General features: G+C 39.7%; 1 protein-coding gene across 11 annotated transcripts in view; it reads right to left on the bottom strand.

The window, feature by feature from the left end:
* Positions 1-529: 529 nt before the first annotated feature.
* The window catches only part of TUB (TUB bipartite transcription factor), a 250240-nt gene continuing 225553 nt past the window's right edge, over positions 530-25216 (bottom strand). For 6 of the 11 annotated variants that reach the window (XM_037899755.2, XM_043548591.1, XM_037899756.2 and 3 more), the window contains 9 exons: positions 20676-20837; positions 15408-15479; positions 13829-13947; positions 12663-12854; positions 12029-12141; positions 9461-9575; positions 4150-4248; positions 3576-3747; positions 530-2295 (listed from right to left, as the gene is read on the bottom strand). In XM_037899755.2, coding sequence (XP_037755683.1) covers positions 2162-2295; positions 3576-3747; positions 4150-4248; positions 9461-9575; positions 12029-12141; positions 12663-12854; positions 13829-13947; positions 15408-15479; positions 20676-20837 — 1178 coding nt within the window. In that variant the 3' untranslated portion in view covers positions 530-2161. The remainder of the gene's footprint in view (positions 2296-3575; positions 3748-4149; positions 4249-9460; positions 9576-12028; positions 12142-12662; positions 12855-13828; positions 13948-15407; positions 15480-20675; positions 20838-25216) is intronic. The other 5 variants (XM_037899759.2, XM_043548593.1, XM_037899758.2 and 2 more) reach the window with 2 other exon arrangements.

The raw sequence follows: 25216 nt of genomic DNA, 5'->3' as shown, positions 1-25216 counted from the left end.
GCCATTTATTTGTTTGTTAAAATTTAAAATCAGATAGTGGACAGGGGCTGAGAGAGTGCCTCAGATGTGGTACAAGAACACAACAGTTGACGGAGAGGAGAACACACCCATTTGCTGGGGTCTCATACTAGCAAAGTGCTGAATAATGAAAACTGCAAATCCTGGTTGATTACCATTTTTATCATTCATTGAAGGAACTCACTGCTCCTTTATCTCAGATCAGGAGATATCTTTCTTATTTTATACTACAGGAAGAAAATATTTCTTTTGTGAAAAGACTGAAGATGAAGGGCAGTCTCTGCTATTGTTTAGAACATATTCAATAGGTTGGGCCACGGGTGAACAACCCCCTATCAAAGCCAGGAGGCTTCTCTTCATTGACTTCAGGGGGATTTAAAATGGGTTTATTCTATTTAAAACAGACTTTCATATAAAGCTGTAAATTAAGCAACAACAATCCAACTGCAAGCACATCTGTCCACTGAAATTTCTTTGTCCCTATATCTGTAATGAGATCTGGAGGCAGAGGCACAGAATAAAATATATTTCTCTTATTAGTTGAAATCATACAGTCCAAATGGCACCACCTGTCCTAATGGCCTGTCCCCTATGGTCACACAGGGACTGGAAGCTATGAGACAAGCAGATCTGATCTCATTTTCTCATTATATAATCTAGATATGCTCTTAAGGATAAAAAAGGGGTTTTTTATAAGCACAGTATAAAATGTTACTCCAATATTTAAAGCTCTTCTGATAAACTGTTGTGTTAGTTTGGGAATATTATTGTAAGGGAAAATAGAAGTAAGACTCAGGATCTCCATTATTTTTAAATGGGGTTTTATGCATTTCTCATAGTTAAAGTCTTTCCTTGATGACTTTTGAGATGTTTACAATGCAAGAAAGCTGAGTGGACAGCTTGTATTTTGAAATGATATTTATTTATATATCCTATCAGAAAAGATGAAACAAAAGAAAATCCTATTTTAAGCTATTTATATGTCCTGAATGAATCTAAATTGTCTGTAATGTACACTATATTTGCCGAGAAGAATTTAGCTCAGTAGCTGGCACTTTTACATTATAATGTAAAATAGATTTTAATAGATTTCAAGCACTTTTATAATGAGAAATAAATATGAAAATTGTTACTGCAGATTTGACAAAACTCAATATCCAACATTTAAATCACAAAAGGCCAGACTAATTTAATATATTATTTCTACTACTTTCCTTCATCATTCACACAACTGGCTTAAAATAATGATGCAGCTCTGTGAAGAGATCTTTATCCAAATATTTATATCACTTGACACAAAATATGTATCTGAATTGATATAGGGATATATAAGGATACAATTCCCAAGACCCAGCATGCCAAAATGCTGGCATTCAGATTTTTTCCCTTTCTAGAATTCCAATAGGTTTTCATTTGAAACAGAACTTAAAAGCAAATAGATGTTAAAACATAAAAAAAAGACACCTTAGAATTCAAGTGACTTGTGCAACATTATTTTGTGCTGTCTACTTCTCCTTTTTCTCCTACTATAATTAAAACTCACTCTGCTCCTCCACATAAATAATAGCAACAAATCAAGTTCAGTCCAATATAGATAGGCCTTTCACCCTCAGACTTGGTTTTATATTACACGAGATCCTCGTCTGTTCAAAAAGTGCATCTTTTTTGGTGATCGTTTCTTCTGTGTTGGGTGATGTGACGTTCAAACTATTCAACACAATCTTGAGGTCTGAGTACAGCCTCTGAATACTTCTTAACATAAAAACAGACTTTTTTTTTTAAGATAGGTTTCATGGATTTAGAAAAGAGACACCACTGGGAATGGTGTTATTTGAGCCATGGTACAGTACATCATGGCACCTCTCCATAACATAGCTAAGACTATCAGACTGGACTTTTATTTACAGAAACTTGGTGCCACTTCCAGAAAAATATATAACAGATAAAACAATATTTCCTGAATGTCCTGAATGTTTAAAAGATTCCAATTATTTTCTCCCCAGCAATATGGTGGTCCTTCCAAAAATGAATTTTACCTGGCCTGGTTTGTATGAACCATAAATGATACCAGTGAGTATTTGGAATCATGTTGTTTTCCCTTGTGGCATACTGCTCAGCTGTGTGGAGACTCTACCATTCCTGTTTACTCACAAGCCAATTTGCTGTCAAAACTGGAGAGGGCAATAGCAAAGGCCTGTAGTGCACACATTGGGTAGTTGTAGTCCATGGTGAATACATCCTCAGCCACACGGCCAAACTGCATCACTATATAGTCAGCTGTAATAAAAGTCATAAAAGTGACAAAGTGTTAGTTTTGACTGCAGCCCCTATTAAATAAATGCGTGTTCAATACCAACCCACTGCCCAAAACTCACCATGATAGATGGATTGAATGCTATAACATATACTCAGACAAGTAGTCATGACTTCAATGGGACTATTCATAAGAGGACAATTTGAACGAGGACAAATTGCAGGAATAAAGGCTTTATGTGTGTTTTCTTTTAAAATTTTACCCAGGTAAAAATGGGTTTAAAAAAAACAAACAAACAAGACCGCTATTCCCTAGCATTCATAAGCATGAAATTCACCTCTGTGAAGAAGGCCAGCACAAGAACTATGCACAGAACTTGTGTTGATCCTCTGTACAGTGGAGAATTTCACTCATACCAGACAGGATCTAATTCTGCTCCCATTGAATTTAACAGAAGCAAGGTCAGGCAGGCAAAGAGGATTGGGAGAAAGAGTGTGAGAGGGGGTGAGTATGGGTGTAACTGTGCTGCCTTTCTGCTACTGTGAATGTACACACTTGACACAGAAACACTTCAAAGGTAATTGTGCAGTGTGAATTTCAGCATCACTTAGAAGCCTTGGCAAATGTTTAAAACACCATATAGCTCTCAGAAGCTGGCACTGCCAGTTCCCATGCATGGTCTTCACAGTGTTGATCTTATCAAGCCTTCAACACCCTCACTGTCCTAGACAAGACTCTGGTCCGATACATCTGCATCTTCCTTGTGTCATCTACACCTGTGAGTTATGTGAGTGCATAGTGGGGCAGATTCTGCCCCCACTTGCCAAGTGCACACTGAGGGCATAGAGGGACCAGAAAAGAACCACAAATGGCTGGGATAGGATTTCCCCAGCAAAGGACTAATACAGGCCCTTATGTAAAGGAGTGTGCTGGGGCAGCCCAGGGAATAGCACAGTGCTGACTGATCTGACAGGGAGTCCTGGGCTGTTGCCCAGTCCATAAGTAGCCAGGAGGAGGAGGCTGCTGTAAATTAGCATAGCCTGCAGAGCTGCTCAATTTACACTGGGGGGCCTAACCCGCCTCTGCAGCAGCCTGGAATCCAGAGGGTAGAAAGGTGGCATAAAGCAACTTTTACCCTTACACTGCATCTTCCGTGCTGCACCCTTCAGGTAGCACAGCACAAAATCTGTCCCAGTAGGTATAAAAAACAATCTGATCTGAATTGTCAGGATAGAATCAGTGTCAGAGTGTGTACAAAATAAGTGTTGTTTCTAATCAGTTTAGCTCAGTGATCTGCACTTACGATCATTATCGTGAATAATTTGGAAGTTTTTCACGGAGGCCTGTGTGACTCGACCATGGAAATTTAGAACATAGGACTGGGTGTCATCATTCCAGACCGGAGTTTTGTTATGCAGCTCAATGATGCTCTCTGTATTTTTGTTCTGCCATCTTGCAAGAAGTGTTTCATGTTCCTGAAACATCACACACACAAACTTCAGGTTAGCACTCTCTGAGGGGAAAGGGAGTTAACAACTTCCACCGTACTCCTTAATTGTCACCCTTAACTTCCAGTATCACAGTACAAATAAAACAAAACAAAGGAATGTTAAGTATTTTAATAGGAATTGGACATCCAAATCCCAAAAGCATCTTTGAAAATCCTAGTCCATAGCTGATCTCTGAAATGTATTATTTATTTGTAACATGGTAGCGCCTAGGAGCCCCAGCCACAGACCAGGAGCCAACTGTGCTAGGTGCTGTACAAACAGAACAAATCTCTAACATCCAACCCTTCAGAAGTAGAAACATAACCAATCTGGGTGAAAGAGGACATCCTTTAGTAATTTTAATTGTTGAGACACATTGTGACTTACATTGCGTGGTCGGATAGAAACTCTTTCATGGTCCATATTCATTCCTGGTATGACTACACTCATTTTGCGAGGTCCTTTAAATCCCAAGACATTTGTTTCCTAAAAAATTTTTAGAAAAAGTATTTGTAATGCTTCTTATTTTTAATCTTGGAAGTTAAGTTCTTTAGCACAGAGGATAAAGCAGTGTCATCACCCCATTATTAGTCCACTCAAAAACCATCTGAATTGCCTGCATTCATCAGCACTGTCAACCCCTCTGTCTTAACAGTTCTGACAAAAGGAAAAATGGAAATATAACAGTCTGCCATAAAGCCCTCTGTGACAAAGCTTCTAGGACAGGCTGCCAGGTACATTAATGCAGGTAAAAAATCATTCATTATTGAAAACAGGTATGAAATAACCAGAATGCCTGGGTACCACTAGTTATCGCAATAAATTGCAGTTATAATTTCATAACCACTAAATGCACACACACATTTTAATGGGGAGAGAGAGAGAGAGAGAGAGAGAGAGGAAAAAAAGAAACCTAGCTTCCTTTCATTCCACAGCCAGCACAAAAGCAAAAGATGAAGAGCTGCCAGTGTTAGCATCTGTTAGTATTGGTTTGATTTGTAAAGTCTTCAAATATGGTGGACTTGGAGATGAGAATGACAAAAACAAACAAACATGGTATCACGAAGGCAGGTTTTCTTAGTTACGGAGGCAGAGGCGGTAGAGAAAGAAAAACACTGGTGCCAAGGTATGTCCATGCAAAACATTGTGTTTCGTAGTAAATGTAACTTTGCTCTCTATCTACTCAGGTTTTAACCGTGCCCACTGCCATGGTAACTGAGAGTCTCTCAAAAGGTAAGTGCCAAAATCAAAATAGACCCGTAGTCTGATTTCTCTTTTCAGTCCTTATTTGTCCTCAGGTAGTCAGAGCTATTATCCTCCCCCTCCCTCTTCTATCTTCAAGGGGCAATAAACTGCAAAGGTGGGATTCTCAAATCACTCCCTGGTGGCCTATCTCTGTACCTACTGAAGTCAGTGACGAGCTTTACCATCAGTTCAGCTACCCCAGGGAGACACCAGAACCTGTCAAGAGCCTCATCTAAACTAGGGCAAGTGCAGCTCAATCCGTGGGAATTTTCAAAAGTGACTTGTGAATTTGGATGTCTCATTTTTGGGTACTCAACTGGAAACGCCTACAAAGGGCCTGATTTTGTGTGACCCCCCCCCCTTTTTGCAAACCAGAGCCCTTTATGATGTCTCAAGTGGGGCACCGAAAAATTAAGGCACCCCACATCTATAGGCACTTTTGAAAATGTAGGCCTAAAATTTCTGCATGCAGATGAAGCCTTTGTCATACTCCAAATTTCTGAAATCACCCCAGTTATTTCAACAAACATTCCTTACCATTCTACCAGTCCTACAAAAGATTTTCAACCATGCTGGATAAATCCCATTGGGCACAGAAGAGACAAATGGATTTTTATGTCACCAGGACAGTAATTGAAAGCTTTCTGCCTATTTTACAAAATGCTTCTGTCAAGGTCTTTGACAGAGTAAACAAAGGTCATCATTTCAGCTGGGAATTCCTATTTGATGCCTGTATAATAGTGAGACCCAAACTAATACATTTGCCAACAGCATTCTCAAGCTAGAGAGAGCTTAGATAACATAGCAAGAGCCAATTTCTGTGAAGAGACTCATGCCTAGGCTTATCTTCCACTAATTATTGACAATACTGGTTTTCTATTCAGTGTCCTGAGCATTTCTTTTCAAGCTGCAGTTGTGTTATATGCAATCCACTGAGACACCAATGTGGCTGGAGACCGTGAAAGCTGGAGTTAAACACTAATGCCGCATAACATTACTTGCAACAAGAATACATTATCCCCCTGAAACTTCAGTAAGATATTCATCAGACTTTCGAATAAAAACTAAAATTAATGCTTTCGCTATATGAAAAGGGAACTGAAGGGAGGAAAGTACTGATTTCACGCTGTAAATTATACCATTGATGAGTAAATCACTAAAAGGCTTTATGAAAGTGTATATCAATGGATGTAATCATTTTGCCAACATCAAGCTGCAACATTAAAATTCAGTTCTGCATAAACATGGAATACATAAATAAAGCAAGTAGGGAAGGAAAAGGAGCTTAAATTAAGCTCAGAACTTCCCAACATATCATCATCCAAATAAAGTCAATTTCCCAGATCTCCTCCATCATTCTCTTCCACCCAACAATGTTGTTATAAATACATTTTTATTCCAGGGCTGTGACTAGTGCTTTTTGGGGAAAATGGACGAAAATCTGATCTGACCCCACTGTAACTCCATTTACTGTAATACAGTTTTGATTTACACTTGTGCAAAGGAGCTCAAAAATAGGATCTGTGGACCAGATCCTCTGCTCCTGTAAATGGCAATAGCTCAATTGACTTTATTGGAACTATAGTGAGTTAAATCAATTGAAGAGCTGCTCCTGTGTGTTTAGGTGATGGATCATTGCCATTTACCTGACCAGTGTGGTGTTCCTGGGAATAGTATAATGGTGATTCATATGTTTAATCACTGGACTGCAGAACTTTTCCATACTCTGGCTTTTAAAACACAGTGTAAATTTAGGCTATTATGTGTTTTATTATAATAATAGTTATAAAATCCACGTACTATATACCGGTTTCAGAGTAACAGCCGTGTTAGTCTGTATTCACAAAAAGAAAAGGAGGACTTGTGGCACCTTAGAGACTAACCAATTTATCTGAGCATAAGCTTTCGAGAGCTACAGCTCACGATGCATCTGATGAAGTGAGCTGTAGCTCACGAAAGCTTATGCTCAAATAAATTGGTTAGTCCTTAAGGTGCTCAAGTACTATACACCCTAACTGCTTGCCTGCAAATAGTTCTGCAGGGAATACAAAAACTGGATCAATGATATCCACTGTCTTTCCTTGGTTTCATTCCCTTCCTATCTGAACTACATGCACACACCAGTGCCTTTTTGTAGAACTTATTTACTGTTGAATCACACACAAGGCCAAAACTCTCACTACATCAAAACACACTAAGATATACTATCTACCTCACTGTGCAAGTGATTTGGAGCCTGAGCAACATCCACTGAAGTCAGTGGGAGCTTTTCATTGACTACAATGGAAACTGGATCAGATATTTTTTTATTATCTGATCGCCCAACTTACTGAGTCTGGAGAAAACTGAATTGTGCGCTATTCAGAATTTAAAGGGGTAAGTGTTGAGCATGGCAAAGCATACAGCCAGACCTCTGCATCTCACTAAAATCTTACTTCAGATATATTTACAAAAGCACAGCTATTCTGAAATTGGCCTTTAGGTGCTGCTGAAGATTTATTAATCAACTATTCCACCATCACGATAAGATTCTCTGTGGTGAGAGTACAAACAATTTCTTAGCACTTGCACTTACTTGCACTTACTTCAGCCATAGTGCTTGGAGCATAACACAGAGGGGAGCGTCACAATTAGGGATTTCAGTGCATTTATCTCACGATTAACAATGAAGTTATTGCCAGTCTTTCATTTTGCTTGGATAAATGAGGCATGCTGGTCAGATTCAGTATGCTGGTTGATGCTGGCACAGCTTTCTCCAGAGGGGGACTTGATCAATATGAAATAGAAGGGAGATGGGTTTCACATCTGACATCAGATGTTTGTTACAGTGGGTAGTTTTTGCTCAAGGTCACCTTAGGATAAAGTTGTTTTGAATACCTTCTGTATGGTACTTTACTACACTGCATTTGTGCTGCAATCAGTACAAACAACCTTTACTTTAACAGGCAGTATCATTAATCAAATCAAATCCAGCTCTCCTTTTGTGCTGTGGTCAGAATCATAGCACATTTGAAAATCTAATAATTTTCTTCTGAAATATTAAAAGATCAGTGGAACAAGTAATAGGCTTAACTATGTAATTTTTTAATATATACTTGTAAGTTTTAAGCACACCGATCTAGTAATAGGCATCTATGCAAACTCATTAATCTGTTTTAGCCAGACTCACCAAACAGTGGGTATGATTCTGGTCTCACCTACATTAGTTTTATGCATGTAGATGCTAACTCCATTGACTACGGTGGGGTTTTCACCTGCAATGTCCAAATATCTGGTGATTCCATGCAAATGATGCAGTGCCTCAATTTGCATATTTTATAACTATAGCTCTTGCTATATCTATATATCACCATTTGCATATTTCTCTTTTTTTAATACATATAAAAAGTCGTTTTTATTTTTTTACTCCTGCTCTCTGCTCGCAGCAGCAGATCAGTTGCTCTGCTACAGGGAATGCCACACTACAAAAGTCAGTAAAAATAATTCACTGGACATGTAAGTGCCTTTATATCATAGTGAAAGCGAAGTCTAAATATAAAGCGAAGTCAAATGCTTGAGTTTATGATTTTAAAGGTATTGTTTGCTGAAAATCTGAAGGGGCAGGTGTGAAGCGCCCAGACACCAGAGTGAAGGGGTGGGTTAATGGGTGGGGGAAATGTGTTGTGTCATCTGTACAAAGACAGAACCAACCCCATACCCCAACCAAAAAACCATGTTAATGTTGGTAATACCACTGACCCTACTGTCTGGAGTCATGCCCATGGAAGTGGAGGGCCCCTCATTTTGGTTTTCATGTGCTGACAATCCTCCAGGTCATTCAGCGCATCACCCATCACTCCAGACAGATTGTTTCTTACAGCCTGAGACTCACCCTCTCAAGCTGGGGAGAGGGGATGGTGTGACTAGCTAGTCCACATCATACTGGAGCCAGGAAGCGGCCAGATGCTCCTGGTTCCTTCAAGGGGAGACATGCACTTTCTCTTTCTCTCTGACGGACCATTTCAGACCTACCTGCCCAGCTCCCTGTGAACTCTACTGGAACACAGATGCCATCTCCAGGGTGCCATTGCTGCTCATCATGTTTTACTGGTAGTAATTTTGTCCCCACAGTTACAGTTCCCACTGAGAAAGGCCTTGCCCATAAGATACGTACAGGAGTGTAAAGCATTCTATCCCCATAGTACCACGGCTCTGAGGTCTTCTGACTGGAGATGAGGGGCCTGTCACATGGCAATCTGTCTGGTGACAAGGAGTACATGTGGGTAAGTATTTCTTACCTTTACTTCCTGTTAAAGTTTCCTGGTCTTCCTGAGAGACAATCTGAAACTGGGAACCTCAGTTGTTCAGGGAGCGAATGCTGACTTATACCAGTGTAAGTGAGAAGAGAACCAGGTCCAATGTTTTGAAAATTAACTTCCACTCCTTACAGGTTTTGCCTGCGAGCAGTACTTACATAGCAAATAGCAGCTAGCTCCTGACGCAGGTTACTTGCTTCTAGGCTTGATGTTGTTTTCATTGGATTTACTCCATTGTCATATACTGTAAACTTAGTCCCCATAAGATTTGATCTATCAAAAAACAGGAGGACAAATTACTTTTGTTGACAATACAGCCTGAATTACCTAGTCCCTTATCATATCAGAGCCTCAAGTGGTAAAAACCCCATAATATTCTATTAACTGTAAATAAAATGGTCATCTGAAATCCTAAATATACATGCACCTCTGGGAGGCAGGATATTACAAGATGCATGTTACAGTCACTGTCCCTATTATTGCACTGTGCTGGGAGAATTCTGTAATCTACCAAGAGACAATAAATCAGATATAAAAGAAGCGGTGCAGTTCTAGTTAATCTACAGTGCCATTTTCAATGCAGATCATCTGTAAAAAAAAGGTATCATGTATGGTGCTTAAGACACTCATGAGGCTGAGTTTCGTTGGGAGTTTCTGTTCAGTTAGTTGCTGTTTTAGTTGGACGGTTTTCTTAAGTTCTACCAAAAGGCGCCTAGATCAATAGATAGGTACTCTTCTGTATATTTTTTTTAAGAAATCTAAAGAAATAAATAACTAAAATATGTGTGTGCAATAACATAAAACATTCATGAGAAAGCTGTGCAGTGAAACATATTTACTCCACCCTGAGCCATTTAACTATCCATACCTGGTTTGACACAGGTCTGGAAATAAATGTTTTGCCATCCAGGGCTGAAAATGTTTCAGCATCCTCTGAGTGGCCAAGCAAAAAACCACCAACTAACCGACCAGCCAAAACAAAACAAACAAAAGACTGTCAGAGTAATGTGGTTCTCCCTCTACCCCAACTCTGGAAGTTGGCACTGTGGGTGACCACCCTAGTTGCCTGCTGCTAATGCTGCTCCTGCTTTGAAGAGCAAACTTTCCAGTGACTCAACTTCTCTTACACTATTTTTTTAATTTTTACCAATTCTAATATTGCATCCAAATTTTTAGCCACTAGTCCAAACAGACAACAGATAATGACTTTTCCCTGTGTGTATATATACAAGTTTTTAACATCAGACTTTCGTCCTTTCTTTAAATGAAAGTCATAAAAATAATGAAGCACAACAAGTGTATATTAACAACAGACTTGCAGGGAGAAGGACAAGGAGGGGGAAGAAGCTCATGGTTCTATAAGAATTCCTCCACTTGTAAATAAATGCATGTCAAGGCTGATTCCCCAATCTGACACTTCGAGTGCAGAAGGTGGGGGCCCGCAAGGATTTTAAAAATTAATACAGGCCCCTCCAGGCTTGTATTAAACTCCCAAGGTTACAGTTTCTCTCTGACCTTAGCTTGGTAAATGCTGCCACCACCCAAACGCAAACCCTTTGGAACCCAGGAAGGTGCACTTGGGAATTCCTTCCTGTGGGGTATCCTCAAGCCCTTTCACCCCCCGCCACTCCAGGGAAGAGCCGAGAAAGAAAACAAAGGGAATTAGCTGTTGCTCGCAGCTAATTAAACAACATATGCACAAATCTCTTAGGACAGCAAAAATCCAATCCTGTTCTTAAAAAAGGTAAATTTTATTAAAAACAAAAAAGAAAGAAAACATCTGGAACTTAGGCTTTTGCTAGATTTAAAAAACCCAGTTACAAAAATTAAGCATCAAGATAGCTCTCTTGAGGTTCAGCTTCAAGGTTACAAGCAAAACAAAAGCATCTGGGGTTAGCACAGAGGTGTCCAGAAGCCAATAAGAAATAAACCTAATCACATCTTTTTAGACATTCCCTGATTTACTTACCTATCTGGGGTTTCAGATAAGTAGGTTAGAGGTATGAATTAATGCTTTTGCATACCTGGTAGTAAAGCTGCTCACAGCATTGCTACTCTGTGTTTCTGCTCTCCAGAGAACCACAACACACAGAAAAGGGGGAAGTTTTTTTTCCCAATTTTAAAAAGTTGAAGCCCTTCCATTGGCTTTTTTGGTCAGGTGCCCACTCCTTTCCTTTTACCTGTGGGCTTGTTAACCCTTTACAGGTAAAGCAAGTAGAGAACAGTTACTAAGAGGAATTTTATAGCTAACTGGCTGGCTGGGTGTCCATAAAAGGGAGCTACCCCCCTCTCATTTATCGCAATGCAGTTTAAGGCTTTTATTAAAGGGCCTGAGACAGGGGTAAAATTTTCAAAAAGGCCTAAGGGCAGATTTTCAATGGTATTTAAATCAATGGGAGTTAGGCACCTAATCTTCTTGGATGCTTTTGCAAATCCCCCTAGGCGCATATCCACACTGATAGACACCTAAATAGATTCAGAAATCTGTCCCATTAACTTTCAATAAGATTTAGGATCCTACATACCTAAATCACTTTTAAAATGGAAAATGGGACTTAGGTACTTTTGAAAATTTTACCCAAGGCCTAGAGTCACATGATATAACCAAGACTGTAACTAAGAGTAAGCCCTCTTTTTTTACAGGTATCATAATTGCAAAGAAACTGAATATTCTGTCAAGAAAACGTATATTCCCTCCTCTCTATCTTGGGTGCTTCAATGTTTACCTTAGTTTTCCAATGAAACTCTCTCCGCCTCGAGACAGGTCAGTTGGGTCTATAGAGATGAGGTAATTAGAGGTTTTGCTCTTCTTTCGCTTCCTTCCAGCTAATAGAAATACCTAAGGAATGCAGAAAATGTCACATTGTAGAATGTCAAAGAATGTTTAATACCCCATCCTCCCAATAAATGGGCAATGTTCCCGAGGTTTATCATCATCAGCAGACACAGTCACCTGAGACTTAGCAAAAATGGGTAAAAGCCAGCAAGGCGCAGTGACTGCTTCTTCCTTCAATCCATTATTTATGGTTTAAATAATTAAACCTGATATGCTTTGTTAAATGTTTAATTCTAACTTGTACTGGCTCCTCCAAGGGAAGTGAAAATAGAAGACTTTCAGTCTCAAAGGGGAAGGAGCCTCAATTGCTAACGATTTTCAGCTGCCAGGCATGGACTCTTCTAAGACCAAATAATATGATAAAGAATGGGAAAGTAAATATAATGTGGTGATACACTGCATAGTACCAAACCCTTAGTCAAAGGAAATATATAATTCTACTGGCTACATAAAAATTCTGAAGACACTTTTAATGCGTTTAAGTTCAGGTGCAACTGGTATGTCATTCAGGTATATTTTATGACCTTTTTACCATCCTCCCTTTCCAAGTGGAGGTAATAGGTAGGGTACATTCCTCGGTCCATTCCCTTCTTGTCTCTTGTGATTCGGCATTTGACAGTGACGCCCTGTGGAGCAGGTCTCACAGCAAACTCCTCCAGGTCATCAACATCTATGACAGGCTCATTTGTGGAAGGGCTGGGAGCTGAGGCTGCCTCCTAGAAGAGTAAGAAAGGTTACCTCATGTTTACTTTATGATTACAAAGGAAAGACTGAAAACACAAGATTTTAAAGAAACATGTCAGCAGCTGCACTGCAGAAACAGCTTTTCTTTTTTTTAAAAAAAAATAACGGCAACAACATACACATTGCATTCCCCCTGTTCTGGCCCCTTTATGCCTCTCAGGGGTGGGATTTGGATGCAGCTGCTCAGATGAGAATCCCCCCTCAGCTGGTGTAAAGCCAGTGGAACAGTTTCCTATGCCAACTGCATCCCCGCACAGGGGACATACTGGAAAAAAGGAGTGGAGTTAGTTGCACCTTGAAAGTCAGACTCATAACCAATGCAAGGCAGAATCTGGCTCAATATTTATGGATGAGTCCTTCCCAAAACCCTAGATCTGAATACGCCCAATTCTGAGAAAGTTCACAGCTGGAAAACCTAGGCAATTGAGAGATCATGAAAGGGAAAAGTGGGTTGTTTGGGGATGGATTACAGTTGAAGTAGCAGGGTTAAGAATGCCTGTACTTGAGAGTTGAGAGCACTTTGGGTACCAGTGGCAGGAGCAGAGAGAGACTACAGATGGAGATAACAGTAAAGCCAAAACCTCTCTCCCCATCACCAACTCTGATCAAAGATTTTATTTTAACAATTTGATATTTAGTTTACCTATTTTTTTTTTCTCTTCATTCAAGTTCAGGTAATATTAGCTATGCGTTCACTTCTGGGAATGTTTGCTTTGACTTTTCAATGAAATTTCAGGTCATTTCACCCATCTCTAGTTTTTGGTTTTCAGAAGATGCTCTCCTGTTCAACCTTTCCATTACTTACTTCTCTGAATGCTGTGATGTACCACAGCAAACCTCCCTCAAGATGCTATATTAAAAAAGTCCCTGTTAAAAAATGCTGGCTTTCTGACCTGGAAATGACAAAGTTCATATTAATCTACAGACAACACTTCTGCCATCTAACCTTGTTTGATTTCTTGCTGGTTGCAGAGCCAGGTCGGGTGTTACTGTTTAACTGGGAGGAACTTGAGCTGTCTTCATCATCCTCATCCTCTTCATCAAAATTCATGCTGCTTGAAATGCCTGAGGAGCAAGCAAACCAGTTTATTTGAAATGTGAAAACACTAAAGCTGCACATGCATGCATACAGGATACAAACGATTAGTATTTCTCCTACTCTTGCACCTAGAAGCTCCAGCTGAGATTGGGGTCCCAGTGTGCTAGGTGCTGTACAAACACATAGCAAGAGAAAGCTCCTGCCTGGAAGAGCTTTACAATCTAAACAGACAAGACATACAAAGGGTGGGAGGAAAGGAAGTGTCATCATCCCCATTTTACAGAGATTGAGTGATTTACCCAAGAATACACAAGAAGTGTGTGGCAGAGCCAGGAACTAAATCCAGATCTCCTAGCTGAGTGCTTTAAATACAAGATCATAAAAGCCCCAATCCTGCAAGGCAGCCCTTTGCAGATGCATGGGGGCCTAAAAAATTGCAAGATGTACCTCACTATGGTAAGATATCATATTTAGCTATTCCTAAAGCCCTACTTAATTTGTGAGATTGCAGAAATTGCGGATTAGGCTTCCACCACAATTTTGATTTTAATTAGCTTACTTTGAACAGTCCACAATTTTGCATACATTTTGAAGTTTGCAACACATACTTTTTTCACCATTAGTACAGTAGAGCCCCATTTATCCAAGCTGATAGCGGCTGGGGCTTGGGCTGTCAGCACCTGCGCAAGGTGGTGCTCCCATTGTCAGCTTCACGCATTGATGAGTGTAATATAGTTGCAGCAAAATGTCAGTTATTAAAAAAAAAAATTAGCAGGCATAACATAACACTTGAGTGTTTGTATTGTTCCGGCAAATTTTTCTTAAACAAATAGGTCTTCTTTGGCTTTTCCAAATTACTGCAATTAATAAATGTCCATTATTACTTTTCTGTGATTTTTCCATATCTTGTCCACACTCTGCCACAATTATTTGACAATCATCCTGCAACTGAAGTAGGGCCTTTGGCTATTCCTATCTGATCTCATGGGGGGCAGATCTTAGTGTGAGGAAAAAAAATTATAAAATCAAACTCTGTTTTTACGTATGTTTTTGTATGTAAAAATTAGACCAGAACAGAGGGAATCCTTAGATCACTGATCCATTTCACTTTAATACTTATGTGTCAGTCCCGCAAGTGCCCCAACCACACAAACTTTGAGGAGTCTAAGGAAATGGAACTTTGAAGACCAGGTTGGACTTGGCAGCAGAAGGTCTAGGTGGGTGGGGTCTAGGAAGTCTAGCAGGCCTGGTTTTCCTAGGGAGTTTTACGTAAATGAAGCCACTTTTCACTTTTGGTCCAAATCTGAAATTACAGCTTGATTACATAATATGTTCCAAAAATAATATTGTTTTCCATAATTTTGGTCAAGAATTTCCATGATCATTAATTCAAATATAGAAGGGTAAATAGGACAAGTACTAAACAAAGATCTTTGGAGCTAAATAAACAGTAGGGGCGGGGTTAACTTCTTCCTTCTGTACTTACCTGGAACATGATCCAGGGCCACAAGACTGGATTGGGAGGTGGAAGTGGACCAGGATGTATTTGCGTGGGGATCTGGGAAAGGAAAAAATCCATGGGCTTGGTTTTGCAAACCCTTAATCACATGAACAATCCTTAATGAGAGGACCACACACATGACCAAGGGCTTGCTGGGTACAGCCACATTTCTGCTGCCATAACTCTCAGATATTCTCCTTTATAAAAGCCAACCCTTGTTGAAGACTGAAATTTACCTTAGGCCCATTGAAACCTGGTGTCACCTCCCTTTCAGTATTTTGAATTAAATGAGAATGAGCTGAATTTAGAACTGATGTTACAGAATGTATTATTCATGCTAAATGGTTGCACTGTTAATCTTCCAGCACATTGTGGGTGAGTTCTTCACTGAGAGTCTTTGGTCTACTTTTTGATCTTTGACATACCAATATAATTCAGGGGTACACACAGATTCTACAGGAAAATTTATTCAATAACAAAAAAAAATATTTATTTTGCAGCAAGCAAAGACTGAACCAAATAGTGCACAGACTCATATACTAGCTGAAATGCTTGTGGCAATATTCTTAGGTTAGAATATTGACACTGATCGAAATTGTGTTCTGTAGCTTTTATTTAATTTTTTCTTTATTTTATTGCTATTTCCAATCACTTCAAATGCTCATCCTCCCACAAATACATAGGGGTCAAGTACATGCATATACATTGTTAAGTATCCCTTAGAGACTCAACAGGCATGGTCCCATCATCCACTGCTTTAGGTCTCCCTATTATGGAAATAAACAATACAAAAATGGTGTCAAAAGAGTCTCCAACAACATCCTGTGTATAAGGGAAGTCAGAGCTCTTAGACTAACTAGTCATTTTGGCCATACTGTTAGAGTTCGAAGACTTGTGCTCACCCACCATCATCACACATGAATAGGAACTACCTGAAGAGAATGTGATTATGTGCCCCTCTCTTCATTCTTTGACTCCCGTTGAGAGCCTTAAAAGCTATTTAACAAGAGCCAATTTTTCAGACTGGGGCCATGGAATTACAGATGCTTTTCTACAACTGGATATTAAGAACATTAGACGATTTGGAGGGCATACCATTGAATGATCTGAAGTTAAGCTCCTAAGCTTATGTGGATGACAACAGGCAGACACATTTGAATGAATAATGACTTCCTGTGCTACCTTGGAAAATTGGTGTAGTCAACTTGGAGTTACAATAAATGCCAAAAGATGAAGTGGCTGAATCTTGGAAAGGGACAAAAGAGAATGTGCTGAAATGTAGACTCAGCAAAGTCATAGAACAAGTAGAATCTTATGTGTACCTAGGAAGCTTGATCAGTGCCAATTGCACCATCAAGGGTGAAGTTAAAAGGAGATGTGCCTTAGCCACATGTGCTGCACAGAAATTGATGGAATTATGGACTGTTAAAAACATTACAACTGGTATCGAAGGGAAAATTTATCAAATCAGTGTACTAACAGTATTATTCTATGGCCTGGAAGAAGCTGCATTAAATGAAACAGAGATCAGAAGGCTGGTGGCAGCAAAGATGAAAGACAGCAGGTATAAAGACGATTGAAGAAGTTAGGAAGAGAGTAAGATGTCAAATCAGGGTACAGGATTGGCTACAACTGAAAAGATTACAATGATGGGGATGCTGCAGGTGACAAACAAATGATAGGATGCTAATGAAAATAATGCAAACACAGCCAATTAGACAGAAGGACATACTCAGGGACATGATCAGGCTGGGTTTAATGAAGGAATAAGTGAAGAACAGGATGAAAGGCAATGCTGTACTGTGTTCTCAGTGTCTGCAAAGATGCTCTGGGATAGGGGGGAAAAAGAATTTTTCAGATACTGGCATGCAAATTATATCCAACATTTGTGAGGGCAACCTCAGCATTCCATGTCCCAAATGGGCACTGGTGCATAAAAAAGCAAGGAGTTGAGCACACTAATATGCAGTAGCTTTAACAGTTATTTTATTTAGGTATGCATTTACACCCATCGTGCATGAGTCAGATTTTGCTGGTGTAATCACCAGCAAATGTTTGCCAATGTTTAACAAACTGGTTCTAAGCATCTTTTGGAAACACCCTAAGAATGCTTTAAAGAAGCTCCTGTTTCAGCTTTGTTCCCAGAAAGCAATTTTGTTTGCTGCTTGAAGTATTACACAGATCTATTCCTTCTCTAAATCTCAAAGCAGCAGTAATTTTACCTCCAGCTGGCAATGAAAAATTACAACTATCTAGACTGCTATGGTCACAATGACATTAATGAAACTGATAAATGTGTAACTAAATGTTAGATTTTCATCTGATTTTTGCTAAAACCTGAGGAAGTGTGTGTCTGTCCTTGTGATTCATTCACTGACAGGGAAGGCTCAATGTTAAAAATACTGAAATCAAAAGGCCGGAATATTTCCCACAGGAAGAGAATTATTCTAGTTGTGGCAATTTCCAGCAGATGGGGAAATCAAATAAAACATTTGGCATTTCCTTGCAAGGAGAATATTGCTTGTGCACTAATGTATTCTATAACCTATCTTCTCCTAACTGAAACAGACATGTTGGATGCTCCCTGTGGAGACAGGCATCTGTTAATATTGGACACTCACCACAAAGTTCCTGTCAAACAGCAGAATGGATTCAAATCAGGACTAAACAATTCTAATGACAATCAGCATGACCTTTCCTACCATCAGCATTGCCCTTACGTGGCTTTCCCCTTCCTCACCCATAAATAAATTGAAGGTGGCTTATGGGCAGCTACTCTCAAGGTTCCCACAGGAGCATGGTTCTTTAGATTCATGGTGACATGGCAGTGAGATGGTCCAGGGACCAGGGCAGAAGCATTGGGCCTGCACCTGAAAGCCTCAGCTCCTAAACAAATGTCCCCATGGTTCTTGGGACATCCAGGGGTGAGAAAAGCTAGCTGACAAGCCCCCTTCTCACTCCATGGGATGGCAAACCCCATCATCCAACAGGAATATCCCATGGAACCTCTACTAGTTAAAACCAGCTTATTGGTGCTTTGTACCCACAAAGGGCATGGCGTGCTCCACTAACCTTAACAAGAGTCATGAAGCTAAATACCAGTGCTTTCATTTAAAACATCCCCTGCATAAACAGTTAGGCTACGTGTACTGTACACACCACTGGTGGCAGTGTGTAGGGTTTGTGTACCTACAAACAGCCTGCCAGAGGGGAGAGAGATGGGAAAGTCTCCAGCTGCAGGGAGAGGACAGCCTTTTCCTGCTGCCAGTCTTTCCCAGCAGTGGGGAAAGATTCCACAGTGGGGAAATGCTGAACTCTTTCCCTGCTGCTTCCCTTCTGCCAGAGCCTTCCCCCACTGGGGGGGTACTTCCTGAGGAGGAGAAAGGCTCCAGCAACACAGGACACTACACTGCTAAAAATAGATGGAGAGACATGACTTGGGTGAGGAGAAAACATGTAGGGTATGTACTTGCCTAATTGCCCACACCCTACTAGAATGCCTTTAAGCTACTCACCTAAGCCAGGCCTCATCAGCCACACTGCTATTTATACCCATGCTAGGGGGCGCTATGTGGGTATGTACGCTGCATGGCACCATAAGAAGCATGCAGGGTAGACATACCTTTACTGTCCATCAAGTATGCTTGTTTTAACAGTTTTTAATATAAAAAAAGAGACCACCCCAAAATAATAAACCCCAGTGGTTTGACCTAACTTAAAAATCGGTTTATAATTAGAGCTGGTCAGAAATTTCCTAAAACAACATTTTCCCTCAGGAAATGTTGATTTATCAAAAGCAAAAAGTTTTGCAGAAAAATTGCTATTTTGACGAAATCTCCTTTCAAGGAAAATATGAAAAAATTGAAACATTCTATTCTGACATTTTCAGAATGAACCATTTCTATTTTTCATTTCAAAATGATTTTTATTTGAAATTTATTTTATTTTATATTATAAATGTAAACAAAATAAATGTCAAAATCTGAAAAAAGTTTTGATTTTTTTCAAAATGAAATATTTTGTTTGGAATTTGGTTTCATAGCAAATTTCAAAATTTTCTGTTTTCCTTCCATTTTGGAACAGATTTTTTTTTCTAACTCTCAGAACTTTCCAGGAACCAGAAAATGTTGTCCTCACCCAGCTGTATTTATAATTTCTAAATCAACCAACTTTTGTGAGCAAGGTGACTGGCTTATAAACATTTTGAGCCATGCATTTAAGGGGCAACCAATACACAGGGAACTTGTTATTCAAATCAGTCTCTCTCATATTCAAATACCCAGGAAACTTCACACGTGGAGGAAATGTATTCATTTCAGGCTGAGTCGCTCACATCCACAGTGTGAAGCATCTGAGATAATGAATCTCAGTGAGAGCTGCTCTACAAAATGAAGCTGACATTTAGAAGAGAACAGTCTATTCTATACAAGTCAAGTTCTCACTTAAATTTTGCTCTTTGTGGACTATGTGTACATTTTTGAAGCACCAGTTTCTTTCTGTAGAGCAGCTTTGGTCAAAGCCATCTTAACTTCAAAGGTTGCACGCTGAAGAAGCAGAGCCATTAAGGCTTCAGAAAAGCATTGTGAAGATTTTAGGATTTATTTCCTCCTAAGCTGCTGTCTGATGGGAGATAACTCTGTTGCAGAAAGGGAGAGACAGATACACACAATCAATCAATCCATCCATCCCCAGTCAGGGCTGCCCTTGAAAAAAACCCAGAACATTTGAGAAATATGCTGCCAAGAAGTGCCGCAGAATACAGTTCTGTCATTTTCACCTTTAGGAGGATGAACGTAAGATGTGAATTTGTGAATTGATACTACAACCACACTTAATGTTCTGCCTTCTAATTAAAATGTGGCCATTACAAACCCTTTTTTTTTAAATGCTTAAGTACGTGATTTCTATCATCCTGCAATTCAGATTGTAAAATTTATGGATGAGAGCTTTAACACCTGCCACCTTGATAGCAACATTGCACTGAAGTATGGGAAAGCCATGTCCCAGAGTACACATAGGTCTCTTGCTGCTTGGGCCAATGCGGAACTCCATTACAATTATGGAGGTAAAACTACAGAGCAATAAGGGAAGGATGATGATGATTCACTGAAGGAAGGACCTCAAGTGAAATGGTGAAAAAATCATGTCTATGCCTTAGTTTAGGACCAGGCTACCATTGGGACTAGAAGGAGTTGCCAGCCTAAAAACAGAGCAAACAACAAGGAGCATAAGTAGGTAGCTTTGGCTACTTACCCTTTTTCTGCATTGTTACTCTAAGGTCCTGCCTGCTTTGTTGGCTACTAGCCATTGTCTCGCCATCATCTTCATTGTGGCTAGACTGCCCAACAGTAAGAATCTGAATTTGGCTTCCTACCTCCTGAATGTCATCTTGAAATGCAGCAGGGCCATCAATTCCTGTCAGACAACAGCAAAAGTCTAGTCAAAGAATGACTGAAAAGCTAACCAACATCAACTCAGAAATACTTAGATGACATCCTAAGAAAAAAAGCTCAGCAGTCTGTCTGCAATTACATTTTCATGACTAAAATAGTCTTCAAGCCAAACTCATTTGAACTCCCAAGCCTTTTGATTTGTTCCCAGAGATCAGACTAGCTCTGTGACCTAGAAGAGAGTGTTCTGAGTATTGGTATGCATGGGAGTTCATCGAGCAAAAACACTCGGCTTCAGACTGTCCATAGCTGACATTGCCTCAACAAATACTCTTTTTGAAGCTGGTGTAGAGTTTATTGGGGCCCTCCGTGTAAAAGCTAAAAGGTTTTCTGAACTGTTGAAACAAATGGAAAGTGTATGTCTCTCTGTGTGAGAGCACTGCAAGAGAGAATGGTTTGGTGATTTCTCCACTTCTAGCTTTCAGACCTTTGATTATAGCATATACATTTCCATGAGATCTAAGCACCTAATTTTCAAGTGTATTCTGGGGATAGAACATAGACATTGCTGAGACTTTTAGCACATAATGCTAAATATGAGTGACAAGTTGAATTTCACATACTAAAACAATTTCAAGCATGTGTGTTAAAAAACTTCCAACAGACATGTTTCAAAAAATGTTCACACTTGTGGATTTTTTACTTAAACTATTGTGAGCCTTGCTTCTTCAAGGCTGGACCTCACCAAACTGTTCGTGTCAGCAAGGACCCAAATGGGTACTATACTGAATCACTCCTCTGAAGAGAGACCCTGTCTATTTAAGGTATTGGGTGCCATATTTAGGCTCCTAAATCAGTCAGTAGGTGCCTAAAATGGTTATTTAGGCACATAAAGATTTTGTTGCTTGACTTTGTGTGTTGATGTTTATAAACAGAGCAGTACTATAATATTTAAAACCCTATTGTATTATTATTATATTATTAAAAAACCTAACTGGTTTCAAGACTAACCTTGGTTAGTTTATGGAGGGGATGGCATGATAAGATTGCCTACAATGGCATGTAGGAAACAGCCAGAGATGGGCCACTAGATGGGGAGGGCTCTGAGTTACTACAGTAAATTCTTTCCCAGGCATCTGGCTAACGGATCTTGCCCACATGCTCAGGGTCTAACTGATCCCCATATTTGGGGTCAGGAAGGAATTTTCCCCCAGGGTCAGATTGGCAGAGACCCTGGGGGTTTAATCACCTTCCTCTGCAGCGTAGAGTACGGGGCATTTGCTGGTTTGAACTAGAGTAAATGATGGATTCTCTGTAACTTGAAGACTTTAAATCATAATCTGAGGACCTCAGTAACTCAGCCAGAGGTTATGGGTCTAGTACAGGAGAGGGTGAATGAGGTTCTGTGGTCTGTCATGTGCAGGAGGTCCGACAGGAAGACCATGATGGTCCCTTCTGGCCTTAAGTTTATGCATTTACTGTTTGTATTACAGCAGCACCTAGAGACCCCAATTGAGATCATTATGCTAGGCACTGTACATACATATAATAAGAAAGTCCATTCCCAAAAGAGATTACAGTCAAAATGGACAAATGGTAGGAGGGGAAACAGAAACAGAGAGGTGAAATAACTCGCCCAAGCTCAAGTTTGGAAATAGAACTTAAGTCAGCAGACGCTTAGTCCAGTACTTCCTGTTCATTAGACCATGCTGTATCCTCTAACTCTTGGAGGTATTGTCATGGTCAAGCAATGTCTAGATTTGGCCAAAACCTGAAAAAATCCCACTTGAATAAAATACGGAGAGGAAAAGAACAATACATTCCCTGGCTCAGAAGAGTGTGTTCAGAGTGGGACTATTTACCTGGCTTTCTCCCCTCAACTATAAATAAATCACTGATTAGACCTAGTTCTCATCTATAGAAAGCCAATTTCATTTTTGCCAGGATAGCAAGTTATCAACATTAGATTGTAAACTAGATTGTAACTCCTAGCTAAGATTTAGTGCCGTTGTGTACCACAATGTCAGTCACATAAAAATGTACTTTTCATTAATAAAAGCGGTAATAATATCATTTATAGATATAGTAAATAATAAAAGCCTCTATAAGCTTGCCGCTCCACAAGGTTCTTTAATAAGCAACAGAGAGGAGAACTGGTAACCATTAATAATGGCTGGTGTTTGTGGGATGAACGTTGGCTCTTAATAACTTTGGCTGAAAAAAACTGGTCAAGCATGGTCAAATGGAGCTGAGTGAGTGCTAATAATTTTTCCTCTTCAACTGTTCTTTTGTCTTGGCTGGCAAACACATTTTAAGAACTATAATTTCAGTTTACGTCCATAACTTTGCATCAGTTGCTTGCATCTACATTATGTAATAATATTAATAAGTTTCAGAGTAACAGCCGTGTTAGTCTGTATTTGCAAAAAGAAAAGGAGTACTTGTGGCACCTTAGAGACAAACCAATTTATTGGAGCATAAGCTTTCGTGAGCTACAGCTCACTTCATCCGATGAAGTGAGCTGTAGCTCACGAAAGCTTATGCTCCAATAAATTGGTTAGTCTCTAAGGTGCCACAAGTACTCCTTTTCTTTTTATTAATAACTAGTGAGTCATGAGCTTTTCATTGACACCTTGTATGATACTTCTCAGATATATTTCATTACATTAAAGAATTGGAGTACATGTGAATTGGTTAAGCCAGCTGCAATTCATTACCAGATATCTGGGTACCTGTGGCCCTTGCGCGGTTCTTAATGTCACAACAGGATATCGGAATAGATTGACCACTGGTCTAATCCACTATGGCAATTCCTATGACCCTACACATATACACATGCACGCTGACCAACATTTTAAAAAATTGGTACCTAAAGTTAGGCTTCTAAACCAGACACCTGACTTTCAAAAAAGTGCTGAGTACCCACCAGTTCCATTTAAATTAATGGGGCAGTGGGATGCTCATCACTTTTGCATATCTAGCCATTTATTTACCCACCTATGTTTGTACCTAATTTTAGACATCCAATTTTTAAAAATATTGGTCACTTTCCTCCCAAACAGACTTTGATCTGTGGCAAATTAAATGCCTCCAATGACGTTATATAGTCCAGTCTAATCATGCTGGTTGCTGTTCCCATCCCATGCTGTCAGGGCCATCACATATTAGGCATTGGGACAAACGTTACACTGGCTAGTCATGCATTAAGAGAAGGAAAATCAATTTCAGCATTCAGAGGAATGTGTTACTAGTAGAGAGTGTTACTACACATAAAACCTGTCCCAGGAGCTGACTCCATACCATACTGGGGATGGAAGATGTAACCAGAAAAAAAGAAAAGACAAATATGAAACAACATCCTCAAGAATGTTAATAACGGGGAATACTGTACAAAAATAGTTGAAGATGCCTGATGCTGAAAGGCTAACGCAGCAAAGGAAGCGTTCAGGAAGAGCTCACCTTCACATTAGGATTATCCCTATTTAAGTGAGAAAGAGAGTGTGTATGTGTAATACACACACACGCACACACTCACACACAATGTAAATAGGCAGCTTTACCGTCACCCATCTGATTTCTTGAAGCATTTCAAAAGCCATGCAGCCCTGATTCATCTTTCATTACAGTTTTAGAATGGATCCCTCCCTCTACATTCCTCACTTTCTCGGCTTTGTGGGCTCCTGCTCCTTCTACCCACATACCAAAAAAGTGGCTTATTGTGCGGGGGATGGGAGGGGGGCAAATCATATTTATAGTTAACAGTCTCCTGTAACTTCAGTGGTTGGAGAACATGGATTTAAGATGGCAAAGGCAGACAGTGGGCTGTGAAAAAGAAGAAAGTAAAGTCTTCAGAGCCAGAGGTCAGAATTTTCCACTGTGTCTCCTAAGCACAGAATGCCGCATCCTTGATGCAGAAGTCTCTGCGTTCCTGTTAAAATGATGCTGAAACCAGGATTCTTCATATTATTCATCACGAGAGGGTAAACGAGGGCAGAAAATAATATGATCTGACCTAAATACTTTGAGAGAGCGAGCGAGAGAGCACACGCTTTGGTCAAAATTGACATATTCAGGTCTTTGCACTTCTTGGTTTCATCTGAAACCAGAAGCTGAAGCCCAGAGATCAGGAGAAAGGATGTTCTTCTGGCATTTCCAGCCTATGAGAAATTGTCATTACATATATTTTAGTAGCACATGCAACGTTCTAGGCACTGTTCAAACACACAAGAAACAGTTCCTTCTCTGAAGAGCTCATAAGCTATAAAGTCTATTATTATTTTAGAATGCCATTCACCACAGCATTTTTATAGACTGGTTACTACACTTTTATTTTATTTTATTTTTTGACAGAAGCTCAGACTTCTGAACAGAACATGACTACAACCAGAGACTGAAACAATTACA

Source organism: Chelonia mydas, chromosome 6 (genome assembly GCF_015237465.2).
Source record: "Chelonia mydas isolate rCheMyd1 chromosome 6, rCheMyd1.pri.v2, whole genome shotgun sequence".
Lineage (NCBI taxonomy): Eukaryota > Metazoa > Chordata > Testudines > Cheloniidae > Chelonia > Chelonia mydas.
Note: the sequence above shows the minus strand (reverse complement) of the source record. Positions and strands in the feature narration are given on the sequence as shown.